This window comes from Neofelis nebulosa, chromosome X (genome assembly GCF_028018385.1).
Source record: "Neofelis nebulosa isolate mNeoNeb1 chromosome X, mNeoNeb1.pri, whole genome shotgun sequence".
Classification (NCBI taxonomy): Eukaryota; Metazoa; Chordata; class Mammalia; order Carnivora; family Felidae; genus Neofelis; species Neofelis nebulosa.
In genome coordinates, this window is record NC_080800.1 from 53,807,039 (window position 1) to 53,819,619 (window position 12,581).

Sequence of the window (12,581 nt, forward strand, 5' to 3'; positions counted from 1 at the left end):
GTTGTTTTAAGCCACTAAGTTTTGAGGCAATTCGTTTCACAATAAATAAACCAGAAAAACTAAATGAGGTAGTAGCACCCCAACCAGTGGCTAGCAGGTGTAGGTGCTCAACACGTGACTGTTCCCTTCCCATTCAGAAGTGTCCCTGGGAAATGACTGACCTAGTGGCGCTACAACTGAATTTTATAATTGACAAATCTGAACTCCGGTGTGTCAAGGATGCAGAGCAATAACCACTCCTCATATACTTCCAGGACCTACTGAGGCCTATACAGGTTATACTCAAAGTCACATAGCTCAGTGTGCTCTTTTTGCCCACAATGAGCCTGCGACACCTCAAAAGCAGGCCTGTAGATGAAAAAAATCTTGGGTAAGGAAGTAATGTTAGGTTTGACAAACAGTATTTCTTTTGACTAGTCATTCAATCTACCTGAAGGAAATTAACACGTATTGAGTGCTTACTATGTACATAGCATTGTTTACAATAGTCCTGGAAGTGGGTACTATTATTTTACCCATTTTCCAGGTGAGGACACTAAGGCACAGAGAAATTTTTGTCAGCTACTTGGTTACTGGGAAACACTAGGACAGTTTAATGTACAAGATGTTAATTATGGAACCCTTGGGATCAACACTTGTAGAAGAGAAGCATTAGAGGAAGCAGTGTTGAACAGAGGGAGCTGTTGAGTTGAAAGTCTTTTCTTTATTTTTTAAGTTTACCTGTTTATTTTGAGAGAGAAAGAGAGCACAAGCAGGGGAGGGTCAGAGGGAAGGAGAGACATAATCCTAAGCAGGTTCCGCATCCATCAGTACAGAGCCCGATGTGGGGCTTGAACTCACAGTGAAATCATGACCTGAGCCAAGGCAAGATAAAGAGTCAGACGCTTAACTGCACCACCCAGGCACCCCTAACTGCAACACAGTGTTAATGGAAACCTTAGTCCACCCTATGGGGAGCTCTGAAACTAGATGGTTTTTCACTGTTGTTCCCTATTGTATCGCTGTATGGAAGGAGTCCTTTGTATTCCTGTATCAGTCACTGGATTCCTAGGCCCTATTTTCTAGTTTAGAGTTATTTCAACTACTCCTATCATCAAACCATCCCCAAAGGGAGAAAGGCTTAAAGAAAAAATAATAATTATAGAGAAAAAGTAGGGAAAAACAGGCTCTAGAACCAAATCTGGGTTCACATCTTAAAATTTCTCTTACCAGTTGTTTAACTCAGGACAAGTTATTTAACTTGTCTGAACTTTGGTTTATTTTTTGGAAAATGGTAATAAAAGTACTTAGCTTGAAACATTTTTGGGCACCTGGATGGCTCAGTGAGTTAAGCATCTGACTCTTGATTTCAGCTCAGCTCATTATCTCAGGGTTGTGAGATAGAGCACTGCATTACGCTCTGTGCACTGGGTGTGGAGCCTGCTTAAGATTCTCTCTCTCCCTTTCCTTCTACCCCTCCCCCACTTCCTCCTTCTCTCTCTCTCAAAAAAAACATTAAAATTAGAAAGATTGTTTTGAAAATCAAATACAATTATGTACATACAGCATCTTGCATAGAGACCTGGCACAGAGTGGGTAGAGAATAAATGGAAATTATAATAATAGGGTAAATTATTGTGCAGTGGTTTATTCAGTTTCCTTATTTATAGGGTGGAGACAATGAAAGGGAAGAAGAGCTGCCCAGAACAGGAAAAGGCACGTCTTTTATATTACTTGGTACTTAGAAGCATTCAGTCAGCATTCACTCCAATGAACAAATGTTTATTTAAAAGAATTTGTACAGACATAACACTCTACCTTCAAAGAGCAGAGGAACTTTTTATATTATGAACACATGAACACCAGCAACTTAAAACTACAGTTAAAGAAGGAAGAAAATATCCCCCTTTCCCCAGCCAGGGACTGAGATTGGAGTTAAAACTTTCTCACTCAGCCAACTCCCATCTCTGTCTTTAAGTATAAGAATAACTTGACTAGACATCTGATTTTGGTAGAGAGGAGAGATACAGGGTCTGGGGAGCCTACTGCTTTTTCTTTTGTAAGGGAAGGACACCTGGAGAATCTATAGGAAAGGGGTGGCCAGCAGTTGACCTGAGCTGAGGCCTCCTTACAGAAGAGGGCAGACCCAAGAGAGGGATGGATGGATGGAAGTCCCACCCTCTTGTCTGTGTAAAATGGTTATCACTCACTTGATTCTCATATATATCACTATGTAAGTGCCAGAATAATAGTTTTGAACAAAAATGGTTTTGTTCAAAATGTTTTTGAACATTTGGCAACACAGATGTCAGCATAGGGTCCCTCTCAACATAAGGCAGCTCCTACATTAGAGCCCAATGATTTAGGCAGCAAGTTATAAAGGACTTGTGGAGTGGGTGTGGCTCCCTAATTTCACCGTGGGGAACTTCTGCCACTGATTTGAAAAGCTAAGGTTATGGGAGAAAAACCCGTAAGTCTCAGAATCTCTAGACACACAGCCTGGTACCTGAGAACTTTAGTATATCTGGGAGACTAGGGTGAGAATGAACTCCAAAAGGAGGCCTTGTCCAAGTTACTTCTGGACTTTGATTAGATGAGATGAGATGAGGGTGGCAGTGGGGGAGAAATATACACCAAAGATACTGGAAAGTCCTGCAAGAAGACTATTGTCCTTTCAGAGCCTAAGGCAAAAGTACAAGGAGAGGGCACACTGGAGCCTTTACCTGAAGGAAGGGCCTCCTCCAACCCTCAGCCCTTAGGCCCCAGGCGTCAGACATAAGAGAATCACATCTGGGCTTTCTGTCCTTCCAACTTCAAACAAGGGCAAGGGTTGAAATGTGGATGGGAGAGAAGGGATCATCGGACACACTGTCGTTAGCACCTTCTTAAATCAGAAACTCCAAGAGAAAAAAGAAATAAGAGCAAAGTGAGAGTGGTTGTGTTTCCATCACATTAAATAGGAAACTTGGCAGAGGTAGGGGAGGGTGGTCTCAAATCAGGACATTAATCACTCTGGCCAAGGGGAAGGGTTATGAGCAGCAGAGCTCTATGTATTCACCATCTCTTCATTCATCCTGCTTCCGTTTTGGCTTTTTGGGGTTCCGGGACCGACTCTTGGCTTTGCACAGAGGACATATAGGTGCATTCCGATGAATTTGCTGATGACATGACAAGCAGGCCTAGTGAAAGGACACAGGACAAAGAAAGTTAGTAATCAGATTCTTTTAGCCTATAGTTCAGGCTTCTGATCCCCAGAAAGCAGTTGTGATTTTCCAACAGAAAGGAGTAGTAATCAATGACTGAGACTCAAGTAGAGAGATCGGTGCCAGATGTAACAGATGCAAGGGTTATAAAGGAAGGAGGGTCAAAGAAGGGTACTGAGGAAAAATATCCAAAGTTGGGAAATAACACAAAATGAGAATTATATATACATTTAATATTATGTTAAAGCATGGACCAACAGGCTGTGTCAAGGATTATTCAATTCTCTAGGACACATATTAGTAAACTTTCTCTACAAACGCCAAGAGAATAAATATTTTAGACTTTTTAGGTCACATGGTGGTAGTTAAAACTACTCAACTATAACTGCTATACATGAAAGAAGCTACAGAGAATACATAAACAAACAAGCATACATGTGCGCCAGTAAAACTTTATTTACAAAAACTGGGAGCAAATCAGACTTGGCCTGTGGGTTCTAGTTTGCTGACCCCTGCTCTAGGAGAATGTTCCTTTATTTGATTATTTACTATTGATCAGGGCCCAGCTCTGTGATTTATGGTAATAAGCAACAAATAGTTTTTGCCCAGTAGAGATGCAGATTATTTCTGTTCCAAAGGAAAGATAATTAAAGGTTATAGTTCATCAACCAGTCCTGTATTTAATTTTCCAAACTTATTTCAGCATTCCTTTCATTCCTTTACTATATATGTGTGTTTCTAAAATGCTTTTTGAACCGGCTTTGTAATCCTGTTGAATTCCTCATTAACAACACATGCTCACTATATATTTGCACAAGTTTTGTTTCTAACTTTTTAAAAATTATGCTTTGGCAGAGCCTGTTAATCTCCCTGCATTGTAGCCCCTCTGGGAATGTGAGGCTATAAAATCAGCTGGTATGCCACATAAACAAATGCTCAACACTAATCATCTTCAGAGAAATACAAATCAAAACCACAATAAGATCACACCTGTCAGAATGGCTAAAATTAACAACTTAGGAAACCACAGATGTTGACAAGGATGCAGAGAAAGGGCAACCATTTTTGCACTGTTGATGTGAATGGAAACTGGTGCAGCCACTCTGGAAAACAGTATGGGGCTTCCTCAAAAAAAATGAAAAACAGAACTACCCTATGACTCAGCAATTACACTACTAGGAATTTATCCAAAGGATACAAAAACGCAGATTCAAAGGGGGTGCATGGACCCCAATGTTTATAGCAGCACTATCAACAATAGGCAAATTATGGAAAGAGCACAAATGTCCATTGGCTGATGAATGGATAAAGATGTGTGTGTGTTTATATATATATATATATATATATATATATATATATATATATAGGAATACTACTCGACAATGAAAAAGAATGAAATCTTGTCATTTGCAATAATGTGGATGGAAGTAAAGGGTAGTATGCTAAGTGAAATGAGTCAGAGAAAGACAAATATCCTATGATTTAACTCATAGGTGGAATTTGAGAAACTCAACAGATGAACATAGGAGAAAGGAAGGAAAAATAAGATAAAAACAGAGAGGGAGGCAAACAATAAGAGATTGTTAAATACAGAGCACAAACTGAGGGTTGCTGCAGGTGAGGTGGATGGTGGGATGGGTTAAATGGATGATAGGCATTAAGGAGGTCACTTGTTGGGATAAGTACTGGGTGTCATATGTAAGAGATGAATCACTGGGTTCTACTCCTGAAGCCAAGACTACACTGTATGTTAACTAATTTGAATTAAAAAAAGTTAAAAATAGTTGGCCATACTTTTGTGGGTCCAGTTCTGGAGTCTCTATTCTATTCCATTGGTCTATGTGTCTGTTTTTGTGCCAATACCATGCTGTCTTAATGATTACAGCTTTGTAGTAGAGGCTAACGTCTGGGATTGTGATGCCTCCCACTTTGATCTTCTTCATCAATACTACTTGGGCTATTCAGGGTCTTTTGTGGTTCCATACAAATTTTAGGATTGCTTGTTCTAGCTTTGAGAAGAATGCTGGTGCTATTTTGATTGGGATTGCATTGAATGTGTAGATTGCTTTGGGTAGTATTGACATTTTAACAATATTTATTCTTCCAATCCACAAGCACGGCATGTTTTTCCATTTCTTTGTATCTTCTTCAATTTCCTTCATAAACTTTCCATAGTTTTTAGCATACAGATCTTTTACATCTTTGGTTAGGTTTATTCCTAGGTATTTTATGCTTCTTGGTGCAATTGTGAATGGGATCAGTTTCTTTATTTGTCTTTCTGTTGCTTCATTATTAGTGTATAAGAACGCAACTGATTTCTGTACATTAATTTTGTATTCTGCGACTTTGCTGAATTCATGTATCAGTTCTAGCAGACTTTTGGTGGAGCCTATTGAGTTTTCCATGTATAATATCATGTCATCTGCAAAAAGTGAAAGCTTGACTTCATCTTTGTCAATTTTGATGCCTTTGATTTCCTTTTGTTGTCTGATTGCTGATGCTACAACTTGCAACACTATGTGAAACAACAGAAGTGAGAGTGGACATCCCTGTCGTGTTCCTGATCTCAGGGGGAAAACTCTCAGTTTTTTCCCATTGAGGATGATATTAGCTGTGTGCTTTTCATAAATGGCTTTTATGATGTTTAAGTATGTTCCTTCTATCCCGAGTTTCTCGAGGGTTTTTATTAAGAAAGAATGCTGAATTTTTTCAATTGCTTTTTCTGCATCGATTGACAGGATCATTTGGTTCTTATCTTTTCTTTTATTAATGTGATGTATCACATTGATTGATTTGTGAATGTTGAACCAGCCCCGCAGCCCAGGAATGAATCCCACTTGATCATGGTGAATAATTCTTTTTATATGCTGTTGAATTTGATTTGCTAGCATCTTACTGAGAATTTTTGCATCCATATTCATCAGGGATAAACTACCTGATGATCCAGCAATTGCACTACTAGGTTATTTACCCCAAGGTTACAAAAATACTGATTCGAAGGGGTGCATGCACCACAATGTTTGTAGCAGCATTATCAACAATAGGCAAATTGTGGAAAGAGCCAAAATGTCCATCGACTGATGAATGGATAAAGAAGATGTAGTATATATATACAATGGAACATTACTCAGTCATCACAAAGTATGAAATCTTGCCATTTGCAACAACATGGATGGAACAAGTGTGTTATGCTGAGCGATATAGGTCAGTGAGAGAAAGACAAATACCATATGATTTCACTCATATGTGGAATTTAAGAAACAACAGATAAACATAGGGTAAAAGAATGAAATAAAATAAGATAAAACCAGAGAGGGAAGGATACAAACCATAAGAGATTCTTAAATACAGAGAACAAACTGAAGGTTGCTGGAAGGGAGGTAGGTGGGGGATGGGCTAAATGAGTGATGGGAATTAAGGAGGGCTCTTGTTATGATGAGGACTGGGAGTTACATGCACGTGATGAATCACTAAATTCTACTCCTAAAACAAATACTACATTATATGTTAACTAACTTACATTTAAATAAAATCTTGAAAGAAAAAAAAACAGTTGGTCTGCTACAGCACATATAAAACACCCCTTCTTCTGTGCCCTAAGCAAAGGCTGTTTTAAGAAGGCACCAAATAGGTAATTCCAAAGCCCCCGTCCCAGCCTTCCATGAGGTTGCTTGAAGACACCTTTCTTCCTCCACAACCCCTTCCCAGCTCACTTACTTTCATAGGTGGGGGCTGTTGCCTGAAGGTGGCTGTCTGTCGAGTGTCCTGCTTTCTAGCCACCTGGAGTTGTTGGGCAGCAGCGGCTGCAGCGGCCAGGGACTCAGGGATGGGGGGCTCCTGAGGCTCCGTCTGCCACTCTGCTTTCTGCTTCTCAAAGTAACTTTGGAGATGAAAGACATTAGCTGGATCATTCTGAAAGCAAGGAGAACCTTGCCCCTCTTAGAGACTCCATGCCACAGAACCAGTATGGCTCAGTATAGAAAGTTCCTACACCCTCCCCAGCACAAGGTTCCCCTTGGGTACCTGGCTCATTGTCTGCTGGGAAGGGTAATCCTTCTCCTCTCTGGCTCTGATAGACCCAGAAAATCAAGAATCCCAGGGCTATCAAAGTCCTTAAAGGGCATTTGCCTATTGTTTACCCCATGTACCTTTGCAATATTCCCATTAAGTATCCTCAGGCCTAAGCTGACATGCTTTTCAGAGTAAGAAGCTCAACATCCACAGGCAGCCTGCTCTACCTTATGGAAGTCTGCTTCCTTCTACTGAACTGAACTGTCTCTGTAAGGTGAGTGTAGTTCTTAATTCTGGGTCTTAAACAGAAGTTCCAAGGCTAGCCCCTAGAGACCATGAAAGCCCAGCCTTCTATATTTTCAAAGGTTTCTAGACATTCCTTCTGGACCTTGACTTGGGAAGTAACCTTGTAAGAGTCACAGACACACACACACACACACACACACACAAAGAGTCACAGACACAGTCACGTGTTACCAAAATTACACAAAGAATTTTAAAAGCCACCTAGAAATACTAGTCTAACTGTCCTTGTTTTGGTGCACAGAGACTTGCCCAAGGTCATACAATGAGTCAACCACTGACAGTCCTGGGGCTAGGACTGGGTACCATGACTTTTAAACCAGATTTTATGTTTGTATATGTGCCGCTACATGTGTGTGTCAGTATGTATGTGCTGTGTGTGTGTATGTTGCAAGGACAGGGAGCAAGCAGCTTACTCCAAGGACAGCTTCTCCTCCTCTTCACATAGGTCAGGGAGCCTCTGCAGGCCTAGAGTCATGCGCAGGGCATCCACATGTTCCTTCAGTGGCTTATACTCATCATGCAGCCGCCGTGTAGACTCTAGCAGCTTGTTTAGGTCATTCTCAGATTGTTTGATGGTGTTTTCCATCTGAAACATAGAGTGAGGTACGTACCAAGAAAAGACACCAACATTCTCCACAAGGGTCTATAGCTGAGTGGATAAAATAGCACAGGCTCCAGAGCCAGGCCAATCTATAGTCATGTCCTTAATTCACCATGTAGTCTATGTGACTCTCTTCAAGCCTCAGTTTTTTTCATCTGTATAATGGTGATAATAATAGTTCCTACCTCATATAATCTTAGGAAAATTCAGTGATTGAGTGCATATAAGCTTTAAGTACAGGGACTACCACAGAGTAAAGGGTCAATTAATGGTAGTTATTATTCAAATATAGCACCTTAAAGCTAGAATGGACCTTAGAGCTCATTTAGTCTGCCCCACCAACAATTTAGAGATCAGATAATTGAGACTCAGGAAGAAAAAAAAAACTTCCTCAGAGAAATACTTCTCAGGGGCAAAACCTAGACAAAAATTCAGGACTTCTGCTTCCCAGGCTAGTGGCTTTTCTCTTAGATCAGTGGTTTTCAAAATGTGGTCACCAAATCAGCAGCATTAGCACCACCTGAGAACTCATTAGGAATCCAAATTCTCAGACACCACCCCAGACATATAAAATCAGAAATTCTGGTGTGGAGTCCAATAATCTATGTTTTAAGAGCCTCTTCCATGTGACTTTGATGTATGTTTAAGTTTGAGATCCACTGGGTTAGATTCTCAGCCCCAGCTAATATTTTCTTAACTGAATTGACTTTGTATCCTTGGTTAGCTGGCAGCAGAAATGCCAACTCCTCATAAGACCCTGGAATCCTGTGATCTTGTGACACAAAAAATACCATTACTACTGTCTAAGTCACATCTATATTTCCTTTAAGGTTTTTGGCTTGGCAATATCAGGAAATAAGTATTGTCATAAAAATGAGTTTCCCAAGAATAGAAACTTAACTCCTTCAAATGTAATTTAAAAAATACTTTTTATTGTCATAAGCTCTAAGGATTAGAAAGGACATTATAAGTCAGCACCTCCAATTTTCCTCCTGGTGCAGGAATATCAATACTGCAGCTCAGACAGGTGATCATTCAGACCATATTTGAATAACTCCAAAAAGTGGGAAACTTATCACCTTAGCTGACAGTTTATTCTCCATGTTCCAAGTATCTCCAAAAGAGAGACTCTAATGAGGGAGCCTCACTTTAGTAGGCTGGCAGATATTATTTGTTTAGCCTACTTGGAAGCCTTGGAACCCTTTGAGCTAGACCCAAGAGGCAGTTGTCTGCTCTGCTTTACCCTAAGGCTAACTCTCAACTCCCAGAATGAGAGCACATCAGTGCTGAAAGAGACGTTAGAGGTGACTGACTCCCTGTCATAGTAAAGAGAAGGAAAATAGGGCCTAGCAGAAAAAGGGACTTGTCCAGTGATATACAATCAGTGACAGAGCCAAGACTAGATCTCAGAACTCCTGGATTCTTCCATTCCACTACAGCCTGATGCTTACTCTCCCAAGTTGGTTGGCCAAAGCCACATCACAAGAGGCCATGGTACTCACTACTGTCTATTTCTCAGAGGGCCTAGAGGTAGGCTTCTGGCCATCAGCTACATACCACATTGATATCAGCATGGATCAGTCGGAGTTCCTCCACATGGGCCATCTTCTCCTGTAGCAACAGGTCCATCTCTTGCTTGTATTCTTTCAGGTGCCTCTCCTCTGATTCAAGGGCCTCAAACTCAGCCTTCAAACGTGCCTTGATCTTCTCCATCTGCAGGGTCTTGTTCCTGCAATTACCAAAAAGCAAGAAACAGACCAGTAGGAGAAGGGAGAAAAATGGGAATAGAGTGCAGTTAGGCCCTGAACCAGGGTTATTTTTCTAAGCCACCTTTCTAAGCTTTTCTTTCTCCAGGCATAGCCAACCTAAAGCCAGGCACAAAAAGTTAGGAGATTCTCTATTCTAAGATAGAAGCTTCATGGGTCTCAAAGGGGATAGTTTTATTCTATTGTGGGACATTTGTAAATGTGGAAGACTTTTTGTTATTAGACTGATCCAAGAGAGAACACTACTGGCATGTAGTGAACATGGGCCAAAGATGCTAAACAGCCTCTCAAAGCACAGTAAAATCCCATACCACAAATAATTCCCAATCGAAATGCCAACCATGACCTTTTGAGACATTCTTAAAGGAGCACTGTCCATTAACTTTTGTACAATGATGGAAATGTTCTGTCTCTATGCTTTCCAATACACTAGCCACCAGGCATGTGTAGCTACTGGGTACTTGAAATGTTGGTAGTGCAACTGATGAACTGAATTTTGAATTTTATTTAATTTTGATTAATTTATCTTTAATTGAAACCACACATGTGGCTAATTGGAAAGCACAGCTCTACAGGGTCAACTACTCAGTTCCAGAAGAGGAAGAGGACTAGAAGAACTATAGCTCATTTCTTTTCCTAAAAAAATAAAACCTGTTATTGGTTGTTAAATCCCAATTGTATACTCTCTGGTTAAGTAATCCCACCCTTGTGAATTTATTCTAAGGAAATAATTAAAGAAAACAAAAGGTTAATACACAAGACTGTTCATTATGGATTATGGGCAAAATTGTAATATTTAGAATCCATTAAAATGAATCATTATGAAGACTTGTGACATGAAAAGTACTGAAGATATGATACTCAATAAAATGTATATGCACTCAGATTGCATTTTTCAAAATATACATGCACAAAATGGAAGGAGGCCCCTCTGCAGCACACTTTTGTCCTTCCCCTGGCTCTCTACTCTCTGGTTCTGAGGTACTTCCTAGCTGTTATCCATCACTAGCTGGGCTTGAAAAAAGCACAGAAGACACGAAGGAGTCCCTTATCTCAGGGACAAAAGAGCTTAAAATCATTCAGGCCAAAGTGAAAATACAATAGCTGAGATGCAAAATGGACTGATGCAATGAACACAAGGATGTTAGAAGTAGAGGAAAAATAAGTGAAAGAGAAGATAGAATAATGGAAAATAATGAAGCTGATCAAAAGAGGGAAAGAAAACTCTTGGATCATGAAAGTATACTTGGGAAATCAGTGACTCCATGAAATATAATAGCATTTGTATCATAGGAGTCCCAGAAGAAGAAGAGAGGGAAAAGAGAGCAGAAGGTTTATTTGAGGAAAATATAGCCGAAAAATTTTCTAATCTGAGGGAGGAAACAGACTACCAAAACCAGGAAGCTCAAAGAACTCCCACCAAAATCAAGAAAAGCAGGGAAACACCAGGGATATTGTACTTAAATTTGCCAAATATACAGATAAAGAAAAAAATCCTAAAAACATCAAGAGAAAAAAAATCCTAACTTACAAGGGAAGACAAATACGGTTAGCATCATCAGATCTCTCCACAGAAATGGCAGGGCAGAATGAAGTGGAATGATATACTCAATATGCTGAGTAGAAAAAACCTACAGCCAAGAATACCCTATCTAGCAAGCCTATCATTCAGAATAGAAAGAGAGGTAAAGAGTTTCCCAGACAAACAAAACCTGAAGGACTTTGACCATTAAAACAACCTTGCAAGGAATATTAAAGGGGACTCTTTGGGAAAAAGACTAGAAAGGAAATGAGAAAATCTCTGGAAATAAAGACAACAAGCAATAAGATGGCACTAAATTCATAACTATCAACATTTACTCAGAATATAAATGTACTAAATAGTCCATTCAAAAGAATGGGTGTTGGGGTGCCTGGGTTCCTCAGTTCATTGAGTGTCCAACTTTGGCTAAGGACATGATCACATGGTTCGTAAGTTCGAGCCCCACATTGGGCTCACTGCTATCAGCTCAGAGCATGCTTTGGATCCTCTGTCCCCCACCCCACCCCCCCGTCCTTCCAATGCTCGCTCTCTCTCTCTCTCTCTCAAAAATAAACATGAATAAACAAGAATAGGTGATGGGTATTTAGGACACTTGTTGGGATGAGCACTGGGTGTTGTATGTAAATGTTGATTCATGGGAATCTACCCCCAAAATCAAGAGGACACCATATACACTGTATATTAGCTAATTTGACAATAAGTTATATATATATATATATATATATATATATATATATATATACACACACACACACACATATAAAGAATGGGTGTCAAAATGAATAAAAAAAGAGAAAGATCTATCTACATGCTGCCTACCAGAGATTCATTTTAAACCTAAAAATGTCTGCAGATTGAAAGTGAGGGGATGGGGAAATATTTATCATGCTAATGGACATCAAAAGAAAGCTGAATACCCATACTTATATTAGACAAACTACCTTTTAAACAAAAGACTGTAAGAGATGAAGAAGGACACTATATCATAATGAGGGGGTCTAACAAGAAAATCTAAAAAAATGTAAACAGATATGTCCCCAACTTGGAGGAACCCAAATATATAAAATAATTAATAACAAGCATAATGGAACCCAATGATAATAATACAATCGTAGTAGGGCATTTTGACATCCCACTTACATCAATGGACAGATCATATAAGCAGAAAATCA

The 12,581-nt window shown here is 39.7% G+C and overlaps 1 protein-coding gene across 1 annotated transcript in view; it reads right to left on the bottom strand.

Annotated features, from left to right (window-relative positions):
* Positions 1–1,740: 1,740 nt before the first annotated feature.
* Positions 1,741–12,581, bottom strand: part of ZC4H2 (zinc finger C4H2-type containing) — a 29,466-nt gene continuing 18,625 nt past the window's right edge. Inside the window, exons 2-5 of the mRNA XM_058712838.1 lie at positions 9,658–9,829; positions 7,913–8,085; positions 6,900–7,062; positions 1,741–3,158 (exon numbers count right to left, since the gene is read on the bottom strand). Of these exons, the coding sequence (XP_058568821.1) occupies positions 3,045–3,158; positions 6,900–7,062; positions 7,913–8,085; positions 9,658–9,829 (622 nt within the window). The 3' untranslated portion in view covers positions 1,741–3,044. The remainder of the gene's footprint in view (positions 3,159–6,899; positions 7,063–7,912; positions 8,086–9,657; positions 9,830–12,581) is intronic.